Genomic DNA, 12,284 nt, shown 5'->3' with positions numbered 1-12,284 from the left:
GTGTACAGGTGCTCTGGTGAAGGAAACTCTATGAGGACCACACCTGAGGGGGTTGGGGGGGAAGCAAATATTGCTTAAAAATGAACAATGATGAAAAAAAAATAAATATAAAAAAAATATTTTCTTTGTCACTTTTATCTTTTAGTTTTGTTCTTGGTATGTTTTCATGACAGGAATGTTTATTTTTTATTAAAAGCATTAGTATTTGATTCTAAAAAAGTACCAGATTTGAAAAACTAGTTTTTTAAAATATTATGGCCCATCATAATACAAGAAATCAAAGATTTAATGACAAAATACTCTGAATTTAGCTATTACCATCCAACAGGTAACAGAAATAATAATCTGTGGGCAATTATAGCATTACCAATTTCATGAAGTCTCATGTTGAATTCCATCTCACTCACCCACAGATTTGTCTGCCATGCCCACATCTCTTGAGGTCCAACGACAAAATCCACATGCCAGGTAATAGGCTTTCTTCATGGTGGTCTTGGCTGGATCATCAGGAAGCTGTGTGGAAATACTTGTTGCCCGGGTGGAGAGGGTGTGCATGCATCCAGGACAGTCAAAGCAGTTGGCACATCTACAATAGAGACATTCATTCATTCAGTAAATATTATCAAGTATTTACTATGTGCTAGATATTGTTCCAAGTATTAGGAATTTAAGGGAGGAACATCTCTCAAGCAAAAAGAAAAAAGTACTCCTGACTCTTACAAATTTTGTTTTAAAATTTCAAAAGCATGATACTTATTTTTTAAAAATGCAATCATCACTAAAGTTCTTGAAGAATTAAGAGCCTATTCCATAGAGGGAACCACTGTCAAAAGACAAGAATTAACTGTTTCAGTCTCTTTAGGCTTGTACAGACCACAAAACGCTTAAGTCCTTATACATGACAGACCAATTATACAATAGAAAACTAAGTGGAAACAATACAATAAGTGGTGAAAATGGGTTTGGAAAATAACTGCTTGTTTGCTGTGCCAAAGAGCTGAAACAGTATCAAATAATGCTGTCAAACTTGAGCAGTTTAGAGGCAGGGCATCTTCAGGGCTTTCGAGGTTTTTTTTGTTTTTCTTTCTCTTTAGGCATTACTCTTTCTGGGGCTCAGCCAATATTTCTGCTTCAGGGGCCTCTGTGCCCCTGAAGGTGTTTCGTTTTAAAGTCCTGCCACCTAAGTCCAGTTCTGGACTTGGTCTGAAGTTTTATCCGTAAATCCAATTACCTGTAATATTTTGTTACCTGGATAATATCCTTGAATGAAGTTAGTAACAATACCTTCCTCACATGCATACTTTGAGGATTAAGTGACACAATTCATATGCAGACAGCATAGAAAGCAGTGGTAATGAGGACTGATTTCTCTGGAACAGGAGACAGGTAATAGTGGTTTACATCCATGGAGGTGTAGGGATATGACTGGTTGCAAAATGACTTTCACACCAAGCTAAATGAGCAGTGAGTGCCTATACTACCCAGATCTTGGTTTTTAATACCATTCTCCAATAAAACCAGGGCTTCTTGGAGAAAGGGTTAACTCTAGGACTGAGGCAGAAAACCTACGGGATGAACCTAGAGTGGTACTCAAAGGAATGAACAATTCTCCCTCACCAATGATGGAGGTATAATGTAGGCATACAGGAATCCACTGAAAGAGTAGCCAAAAGCCAAAGTTGGAACAATTTGAAGGAACAATGAAAGTAATATTGGATTACATGCTAAAGTATGAAATAAGTATTTGTAAGCCCATTCTGCTTTTTATGCAAATAATAAGGGAAAGAAGAAAAAAATTTCCATGCTAAAGAATTCCAAATTGATGTAGTTAGCCCTGAGGAGGGCGAGCATAACTCCTCATATTTAAGTGTGGGCTGTGACTGACAGTGATTTTCCTTTCAAAGAGTACATAAACTGTGGAAATGGGGTGGGGGGCGGGGGAGAGCAGAGGGTAGTAACTTTACAGTGGAGATTCCTGACAAACATTAAACTCTGGTAATCAAGGTTCAAGCCAGGTAGTCAAGATTAATATCAACAATGATAAGTTGATGATAGTATGCATCCTTCATATAATGAGATGAGAAATGCACTTTACTTTTGTGGTCCTCCTCCCAAAACTCATTCCCCAGCTGATGAGAAAAAACATCAGACAAATTCCAACTGACACACATTCTACAAAATATCTGACTAGTCTCCTCAAAACTCTTAAGGTCATCAAAACCAAGGAAAGTTTAAGAAAATATCAAAGCAAAAAGAATGGAAGGAGATATGCCTATTAAATATAAGATCCTGGAACAGAAAAAGATTAGGAAAAACTGAAGCAATCTGAATAAAATGGGTTTATTTAATAATAATGTAGCAACACTATTTATTAAGATAAATATGCCATACTATGTAAAATGTTGATAATGGAGACTATAGGGTAAATTGAAATTCTACCATCTTCACAATAATTCTTAAATATGAAACTATTATAAAATAGCTTATTTAAAGAAAATCAAAGGACATTTCATTTTTGGTAAAGGTAATGCCAAAAAAATGAAAAACAGCTCATCAAAAGAGTTAATTCTATGTATTTTTTAAACCAAGTAATTAAAAATAGTTAGGGAAAATAGAAAAACAAATGGATCTCAGTCTTACCTATTCTTTTTTAGTTTGGCTTCAGCCGATGGCATATTTTCTAAGCAACTGGGACAATAATGGGAGTCCACCTAGAAAAATAAATCAAAAAACCAGGAGTAAAGAAACTCAGTTTAGCTTGTATATATGCCTATGCTAAATACTAAAAGTTAAAATGCACTGTGACTGCAGCTCTCTTGCCTGTTTGTGACTATGTAGGTGTTTCTTTTCACAAACCTTTTCCCTTTGCAATACAGGAGTGGCAGCTCTCCTACCCACCTGCTACTATGCAGAGGCCTCTTTTTTCTTTGTCTTTTCAAAATGTTTCAAAAAAAAAAAAATACTGCAATTGACAAAAAACAATGACTGCCAAAGAACCTGAACTTGAGGTTTATTCCTCAAGTCACCTGTTTTTCTTATTATTCAGTTTTTCTGAAACCCTTGTTTTTCCTTTCTGGTCTTTCCTGTTCTCGTTCATCAGGGTTTTATGTATTAGATGGCTAAGTTATCTTTGTAAAAGAAAAACTATTATAATCTATGAACAGGTTGATAACTCAGTTTATAAACCTGTAATCTAGCTTAGCATTCGTGGACAGTAATAACTTTACCACATGTAAATTGTAAGGGAGACTAAAAGCTTTCTCATTACTAAGGTAACAGGCTCACTGAAGAACAGTATAAATTAACAATATAAATTTTCAAATTCAGCTACAGTCAACCAACAAGATTTTTAAATGATAATTAGGTTGGCAAGGTAGAATCTTACTGTATTTAACTAGATAGTACAAAATTTAATTCATTATTTTTAAGGCCTGAATAATTATTTTTAATTTTATTTTATATTTTAATTATTTACTTTAATGTAAGTGAAACTTTCTTAACAGTTCTAGACCTCTAGTCCACTCTAGACAGAAAGACGGACTGACTTGAGCATAAGTACTATAACAGAAATAGGCTTCTTTTTCATCATTTGTATAAACAGGAACCTTCTTTGAAAAAACAACCAAAGTTGCTGCTCAAATAATAATCAGAAACATAAAATACAGTATTGTTAACTAATATTTGCACTGACTTTTCATAAAAGGCAAAATATAATTCATTCCTTCTTCCCTTCTTTCCAGATTATGCTTGACCCTTCATGTGCAGCTCCAATTCCAGGTTCTCCGTGGAACTTTCTAATTAGTTTTAGCCCTCACTAGCCTCATCTTTCCCCAAGCCCTAATGGCCTCCAATTCACAGGCATACACTGCTCTGTAAAAGATATAGTCACAGATGAAACATCCTAGCTGAAGAGATCATGGAGACTGAGCTCCCTCACCACCACCAAATGGGAATCTAATTTAGTAAGTTCTGGGGTGGAGATGGAACAAGGGAGACTCTAAAAGAGAAAGGACCTGCCAAGGTGAGAGAGGTAAGAAGAAAGGGAGGGAGGAAAGGATATTGGGGGAAAATATAAGAAAAATCAAAATAATACAAGAATCTTTTATTACTTAACTGTTTTACTATTCTCAGTATTATAAAAAGTCTCCAATAGGGTTATTACTATTATCAATGTGTTATGTAGCCTATGGTAAAAAAAGTCCTATAGTATAGGACATGGTTTCATATGCATTTTTAACAATCCAGGTATCTTCAATGAAGCTGTAGGAGTTACGCTGCTCGGTTTCTAATCTTGGTTGTCCCTCCCACCCCCAAATTTCTGGTTGTATGACTTAGGACAAACATTATGTCTGCTTTTTAATCTGTAAAATGATTTTTTTTAAAAAAGGTATCTACTCCATTGATTTATAGGAATATTATAAATTAGGTAGAGCATATAACATAAAGTACTGAATAAACGGTATCTATTATTACTATCAGCTTTTCCATCTAGCAGGATTTATGTCTTAACTTGTTTTTTAATTTCAAAAGTTTACTGTTTAAACAACAAGCTATGCCAAGGACTGCAAAAGTTTTGGGATTTTGTTATTTGGTGATTTTTTTTTTTGGGGGGGGGCGGGATTTTGCAGTGTCAGCAATCCAGTGGCTAACGCCCACTTGTGCCTGTGAAGGAAGTGGCTGTACCTTCAGAATTGCCGTGAATATAACAGGTTAAGCTTCTTACAGACCCTATTCTAAGCGCGTTTCATTCAGTTCACCCCATCCCATTCTCTTTCTTGCTACAGGCCTCGGCCAAGAAACAAAACAAGGCAGTCTGATGAGGGCCCAGTTTCTGGCCATAGGGGCAGAACTTCCAGGATGGGAGGGGCAAGAATGAAAACCCCTGTCTTCCCAGCACCCCCCAGCCCCCGCGCCCCGCAAGTGGCCAGAACTAAGCAACCCTACAACCCTTTCTTTCCCACCTACCCAATTAGCAACCCTCCCCCAGGCCACAGCCAGGTCACTAAACCCAGTTCTGCCCAATCAGGGGGCGCTCTACAACCAGAAGATTCGTTCAGCCCCACCCAAGGCCGCACCTCCTTCCCAAGTAACAAATTACAAACAAATTAAATCGCAGGTTAGATGTGAGTGACGAAGACAGAGCCAATCAGCAATTAGGAAAATAACCACCCGCCTCCAACCGGCGGAACTTCCCCGCCGCCCCGGTGACTCGGTTGAACGCCTCTCCCACCCCACCCCCACGACTCATGGGCCGGCTGCGTTACCTCGTGAGACACACATTCCAGCGACCGCAGCTCTTTACAGTAGCGGCAGAAGTAAAGCTGCGAGAGCGGGGCCCGAACCTTCTTTTCTCCCTGGACCAGATAGAGAACCCGCTCCGATTGCAGCAAGGACGCCATCTTGGAGGAGGAGGAGCCAACGACGCTCACGTCTGTCACATGACCAGGGCGGCGCCACCCTCGCCGTCCTCTCTACGTCTTTTAACGTAGCCCGTGTGTTGAGCGTTCCGACCGGCGAAAATCGCAGTGCGCGTGCGCAGCAGGATTACAGTTTCTCCTCGGTGATGGTGTCGCGTCCCCTACCCCCCCCTGCACCTTACTGCGTGTTCACGGCTGGGGCCGAGCGCAGACTTCTGTCGTTAGGTCCGGGAATCACACATAAAATCCAAAGACGTAGTCCTCCCCTTTGCTTTTTGTAGAAAGGAAGGCTGCTCTTGCTTTCTTAACATAGGTTCTCCGCTCCCACCTTCTAGGCAGATATAACGAGAGTAGATACCACATTGCATGCATGGAGCATTGACTTTTCTTGTATTAGTTAACTGCTTTTATTATTATTATATTATTATTTATCTCCCCAGGGACAGAGTTCCATGGGAATTAGAAAGCTGAGTCACGCTAGCATGTTCTTCGGACAGCCTTGCCACCTATGGTGCACAACTTGAACAGAAATTACCTCCTTGCAAGTGTCTTAAGACTGAGTTGCTCCACAAAGAGGACATATCTTTTTTAAAATTTTTTTTAAAGATTTATTTATTTTTATACAAGAACCGGGGTACAGGCCAGATGCCGGGAGGGTGAGCGGATTCACCAGAGACAGAGCCGGGAACAGAACAGGCAGACTGAAGAAATACACCGCTGAGGGGAGTAGTGGGCGAACTGGAGTGGTCTGCCACGCCATGTGGGAGTCTCACCGGCCAGCGGGGACCGAACCCGCGCTGCAGAGGCTGCGGACAGCGTCACAGTGCGGAGCCACCAGGGAGGCCCTCTTTTTAAAATTTTTAAAAAAGATTTATTTATGCATACAAGAACTGGGGTACAGGCCAGAGGTGCAGGGGGTGACAGGATTCACCAGAGACAGAGTGGGGAACAGAACAGGCAGAACGACTGAAATACACTGCTGATGGAAGCAGCAGGAGAGACAGGAGAGGTCTGCTGTGCCATGCGGGTAGCTCCCTGGCCAGTGGGAATGGAACTGGTTCTGCAGAGGCTGCAGGTTGCTTCACAGTGCTGTGCTTAACCCCTTGCCCACCAGGGAAGCCCCACAAAGAGGCCATATCTTCTTCATTTCCAGGTTTCCAATACTTAAAATTAGAGATATGCCTGTATTGTGGATAGTCAATATGCAAACATTACCTCTATGCATACTGCCATCAGCGTTTTCCTTGTTTTACTAATTGTTTAAGGTTTAATTGACAATTAAAATTATTTATCATTAAGGTGCACACCTTGATGATTTGCTATACATTGTGAAATAATCAACACAATCAAGCCAACTAACATATCTGTCACCTCATACAGTTACCTTTTCCTCTTCCTTTCCTTCCTCCCTTTTGTCCTTTCTTTACTTTGTAATAAGAAGACTTAAGATCTACCTACGTAGCAAATTTTAAGTATATTATGCAGTATTGTTAACTATAGTCACATTGTTGTATAGTAGATCGTCAGAACTTATTCATCTCCCATAACTGAAAGTTTCCACCCTTTAACCCAAGATTTCTTGGTTTCCTGCCCCCACTACCCCACCCCCATAATTGGTAACCATTATTCTTCCTGCTTCTATAAGTTTGCCTATTTTATTTACTTTAATGAGTACCATTGTTTTACATCCTTGTTAATTTTTTGACAGTTTAGGATTTTCCCCCTCAGGTGTAGTCACCATAGCTCTCCCACCAACAAAGCACCCATAGTCCTCCATCGCAATACATTGTGCTCCTCTCTCCCTGCTTCCCCATTTTCACCCCTTGTCCTTTCGTCCCCTTCTTTACCCCTCCTGGATACCTCAGATCTATAGTCAGTTTTCAAGTTTGTTTTTTTTTAACTTACATGATCAATATTTTTTATTTTCCCTTCCCACAAACAAGTTTGAAAGTTTCTATTTAGGAAAATAATTTAAATCTGACCAATCAATACATTAGGTCAGCACTTGTACCCACTACTATTAATCTCTCAATAGCTATTACTTTCTATCTTTTACTTCTACATTCTCTTGCTCTGAAGATTCAGGTACCTCTGCATCCTCAGTGCTACTCAATTTCAGGTTCAACCACATCCCTTACTAGTGTGAATAAAATAATTGGTCAAACTGGTCTCCCAGTCTCCAGTCTTGTTCAGTTCAGCTTGCACTTGCTTAAGTTCTTTTTTTTTAAGATTTATTTTTTTTTAAAGACTTATTTATTTATTTATTTATATAAGAACCAGGGCACAGGCCAGATGTGCAGGAGGGTGAGAGGACTCACCAGAGACAGAACAGGGAACAGAACAGGCAGACTGACTGAAATACACCGCTGAGGGGCACTTGCTTAAGTTCTTAATGGTGATTGAGCTGCTCTGGTCTTCAGATGGCTCTCAAATGCCAAAGTCAAGGTCAAATTCCAGGGTCCCATATTTAAGCTAATTTCTGATTCTATTTCTCTTGCTCATACCTCAGATTCTGGTCCAACAGAACTACTGCTTCTGCTCCTAGTACACATTTTTGGATTTTCTACCTCGGCAATGTCTACTCACCTGACAAGTCACTGTCCTCCATGATTACCATGGGCCTGCATTCTTCACTGACGCAAACTAGTGGGATCTCTCAAATGTGCTAGAGTTTCTGTGGTTTCAGGTCCTTTGGAAAGGCTTATCCTTGTCTTGGAATGTGCCTTTCTCCTAATTTCTATTCTTGCCTCTGGCCACCATTCCCCGATAGGTCAATTTCCCTTAATGCCTTTTTCATTATAAAACATCTGTGATAAATATTAACTCTTTTCTCCCAATCTCAGCTGAAGAAATCTTGAGAATGGAGCAAGTTTCAGCTTACCATTGTTAACCCAGAGCCTAGCATAGTACTTATCAAATGAAACCCAGAGTAAATCTATTAAATAAGCAAAGACTCTCTGTAAAAATATTCACTTGCACATTGTTTATAGTACCTAAAATGGAGAAATCATCTGATAACTAAAATAGGAGAAAGATTACATTACATGTATGTATGGTACATATGTACATATGGTACATATAGTGGCATAGCATACAATCATGCTTTCTTTTTGTGGTTGATTTCTGGTCTGATACTTATGTTCCGAGAAGATTCTTGGTATTATTTCAATCTTCATGAATTTGTTGCTATTTGTCAGTATTTGTTTTGTGCTTCACTGTGTGTCAATCCTGGAAACTGTCGCATGTGTAGGTGAAAAAAATGCATATTTTGTTTGTTTGGACTGCAGGGTCCTATAAATTTCTATTAGGTCCATATGTGTTAATTCTTTAACATTATTAAGTTCCCATTTATTTTTTGTCTCATTGATTTGTTCACTGGTGAGGGTGGGTTGTTGAAGTCTCCTACCACAAATGTGTTTTTTCCAATGTTTGTTTTCTTAGTTAATAGTAGTTATCTAATGAAATTTGGTCCTCCTTTGTTTGATTAGTACATGTTGATATGTGTATGTCCTCCTCATGTATTTTTCTCTTAATCACTATGTAGTGTCCATCCCTGGCTTCTGCTCTCTTTTTTTTTTTTTAAGCTGGATATTTATTTTGTGTGATATAAGTATAGCTGTTTCTGACTTTCTTTAGGTCTTGTTCACTTATTGCTTTGTTTCACAACCCTTTACCTTGAGACTTTGTTTACTTTTGGAACTCGGGTGCATCTCCTGGAGACAGCAGAAGTTTGGATTCTGCTTCATAATCCAACCAGAGACTCTGTCTTTTAATTGGTGAGTTTAGCCCATTAAGATTTACAGTGATTATATGAAAGTCTGTTTCTGTCATTTTGTCTGCAGTTTTCTGGTTGTATCTATTTTCTTTTTCAGTTCTATTAGTGTGTTTCTCATTTAGATACTATACTTCCTTTCATTACTTCTGGGGTGGGGAAGGTGTCTAGTTTTTGCAAACTCCTTCAGTTTTTCTTAGTCTGAGAAGGCCTTTATTTCTCCTGCATAGCTAAAGGAGAGTCTAAAGGATATAGTATTCTTGGTTGGAAGTTTTTATCTTTAAGTTTTTTGAAAATGTCTTTCCTGTCTCTCCTGGTCTGCAGGGTTTCTTCTTAGAAGTCCAACATTAGCCTGATCTGGGTTCTTTTGTAGGCTATCTGCTTCTCCCTCACCAATCACAGTCTTACCAAAACCCAGTCACCTCAAATCCAGTCACCTCAAACCCAGTCACCTCAGTCACCTGTTGCTACACCATAAGTCAGTTGTGGCAGTTGTTTACGCCTCAGAGTCCAACAACTGCCCTTAATTCCTGGATCATAGAATTGACCAATCAGATGAAAACTATGAGCTGATTGGTGTTAAATGGTCCAATCAGCCAGAGGAGTCAAAAAAAGTTCCAGTCAGACTTGTGAGGGTGACATCTTGAAAGAGGATATAACTCAGGGCTGGAGGGAGCTGGTAAGAGACTCTCTGTACCAGCCTCCAGACTCTGTTCCTGACCTCTGAAGAAAGAGGAAAGAAGAAGGAGCAGAAGCTGGCATCCAATAGCCAATCTCTGAGGAGGGAAGCGAAGCCAAAGACATTGCCTGAAAGGAGCACCAAAGACTCTGGGCCTGGTGTCACAAAGAGCTGTTTGTGTCTCAGACGCTGCCTCAGGAGGACCAGTAGTCATCATGAGTACTGGCCAGAGCTGTCCTGGTGACAGGTGACTGGTACTCTGCTTGTACTTATGGTGAACACTATCTGGGTGAGATAGCGGGTCACTTGTGTCTACACGAAGCTCTTTGTTTCCTCAGTTTGTAAAGTAAACCCCATAGTTGTTCTTCCCAGAGCTTGAGGTCTCTTGCAATTGTGCACGTGGGTGAGACAGCTTTTCAGTGACTCTTTTGTCTTAGACCTTGGTAGCCATTTCGGCCTATCCTTGTATCCCATCTTCCTGCCCCTGTGGCACCAGTTTCAACAATATTCTTTCTTTGTCTTTAACACTTAGAATTTCACCTCTATATGTTTTGGTGTTGCTAACATTTTTCTTGCCCCAGTTTTCTTTTAGCTCCTTAGAATTGTGTATATCCTTTTACAGATTTGGGGCATTTTCTTCTGTTATTTATTTAAATATGTTCTCTGTTTCTTTTCATCTCTCTCCCCCTTCTGGGAAACCCATTATTTTTATATTTTCTTTCCTTGTGATGTTGGATAGTTCAGAAAGTGTTTCTTCTTCTTTTTAAAAGATTTTATTTATTTTTTATATATTTATTTTTGCGTAGAACTGGGTATAGGCCAGATATGTGGGGGAGGGGCTGAAAGGATTCACAAGTCAGAGTGGGGAGCAGAACAGGCAGATTTACTGAAATACAGTGCTAAGGGGTCAGTGGGTGAGACAGGAAAGGTCTGCTGTGCCATATGTGGATTAGTTCCTTAGCTGGGTATTGAACTCAGGCCATTGTGGTGAGCTGTCATGGTGACTGGGCTGAGACTAAACCCCTAGGCCACTAGGGAGGCCCCCAGAAAATGTTGTTTCTTTTTACTTCATTTTTCTTTTTTCTTCTTTCATCTTTGTAAATTTGTATCTTCAAGTTCAGTGAATCACTCTTCCATTTGGTTTATTCTACTTCCATATCTCTATATGGTATTTTTCATCGCCTCTTTATTTCTCTTCATGAAACACCTTTTTCCCTTGTTAGGGTATCATTTTCAATATTCTGTGCAATGATTTGTTTCTTAGGACAGTCATTTGTTTTTCTGTATTTTCCTGTATATCCTCAATCCTCTTTCCTTCATGTTCTATGATTTATTTGAATTTCTTTATGATTCAAGCTTGAATCCTATGTCTGATAGGAGAAGTGTATCTTCCATGTCTTTTGCTTAGGTCCTAGTGATTTGTTCTGTTTCTGTGGTGTAGCATTTCCCTTAGGACTACTCCAGCCACTCATCATGTTATTCCATCTCCCCATTGCCTTCAGGACTTCACTACTGTGGGTTTGGCCACTGCTAGGCATGTCTCCGCCCCTATCACACTGAACTGCAGAAATCACCAGAGGCTGGTTGGTGGTAGCTGATGATGTCAGGTGTGGGGGAGGGTGGGGGTGGGGAGTGGGGGCAGCGGGGGTGGGGGGTGGGGAAGGGGGTGGGAGGTTGGGGGGGGGGAGTCCTGCCTGCATTCTGGCCCCTGGCACCCCTGAGTGCCATGTACCTGGTTGCTGCAATGCATGTAAATCTCAATAGAAGCCTGAGAAAGCCGCTGAGGGCTCCAAGATATGTGGGGGAGGGGCTGCTGGATCAGAAAACCTGCTCAGTGGCCTTCCTGCCCCTACAGTCGGCAAGATAATTTGAAGCAGACGGGTATGGAGCCCTCCGAAGACCTCAGGAGGGATTGAGGCGCAGACTGTTTTTGCCTGTGATAATGCTAGATGTGCCACGGCAGCACAGGTAGTGACCAAAGTCCAGAAGTTGCGGAAACAGCTGAAGATGCTGCAGGAGCATAGAAGGTGGGCAAGGTCCAGGAACTGTAGGACAAGACCTCAAGTGAAGGAGGAGACGGCCCGCAACCCCTGTGGCAGCAGAATCTTCGGGAAAGAAAGGACCACGATTTGGAACTCACCCAGTGCTGTGCAAGAAAAGATTGATGGACTTGGGCTGACAATCCTGCCAGAATGCGGAGGATCTTTGGCAGGGTAATGTTATATTTTGGCGACCCTGGGGAATTATGGTATTGTTTGTACATCCCAGGAGATGGGAATCTTGGGGTGGCCAGTGGGCCTTGATGCCCAAAAGCAGCCTGTGTACTGTCCAGCAGCCAGGCAGAGGAAAAAGCCAACTTAAAAAGGCAAAAGCTGTTGCTGATATTGGGAAGCCCTGAGCTCCTGTTAAACAGCCT

General features: G+C 40.7%; 1 protein-coding gene across 2 annotated transcripts in view; it reads right to left on the bottom strand.

Annotated features, from left to right (window-relative positions):
• The window catches only part of DCTN4 (dynactin subunit 4), a 77,484-nt gene that overhangs the window by 31,729 nt on the left and 33,471 nt on the right, over window positions 1-12,284 (bottom strand). Inside the window, exons 1-3 of one of the 2 annotated variants that reach the window (XM_037508923.2) lie at window positions 5,265-5,449; window positions 2,641-2,711; window positions 408-586 (exon numbers count right to left, since the gene is read on the bottom strand). In XM_037508923.2, coding sequence (XP_037364820.1) covers window positions 408-586; window positions 2,641-2,711; window positions 5,265-5,399 — 385 coding nt within the window. In that variant the 5' untranslated portion in view covers window positions 5,400-5,449. Of the gene's footprint in view, window positions 1-407; window positions 587-2,640; window positions 2,712-5,264; window positions 5,450-12,284 lie in introns of those variants that run through there. The other variant, XM_054694257.1, reaches the window with a different exon arrangement.

This window comes from Talpa occidentalis, unplaced genomic scaffold (assembly GCF_014898055.3).
Source record: "Talpa occidentalis isolate TD23 unplaced genomic scaffold, MPIMG_talOcc4v2.1 talOcc4.13, whole genome shotgun sequence".
Classification (NCBI taxonomy): domain Eukaryota; kingdom Metazoa; phylum Chordata; class Mammalia; order Eulipotyphla; family Talpidae; genus Talpa; species Talpa occidentalis.
Note: the sequence above shows the minus strand (reverse complement) of the source record. Positions and strands in the feature narration are given on the sequence as shown.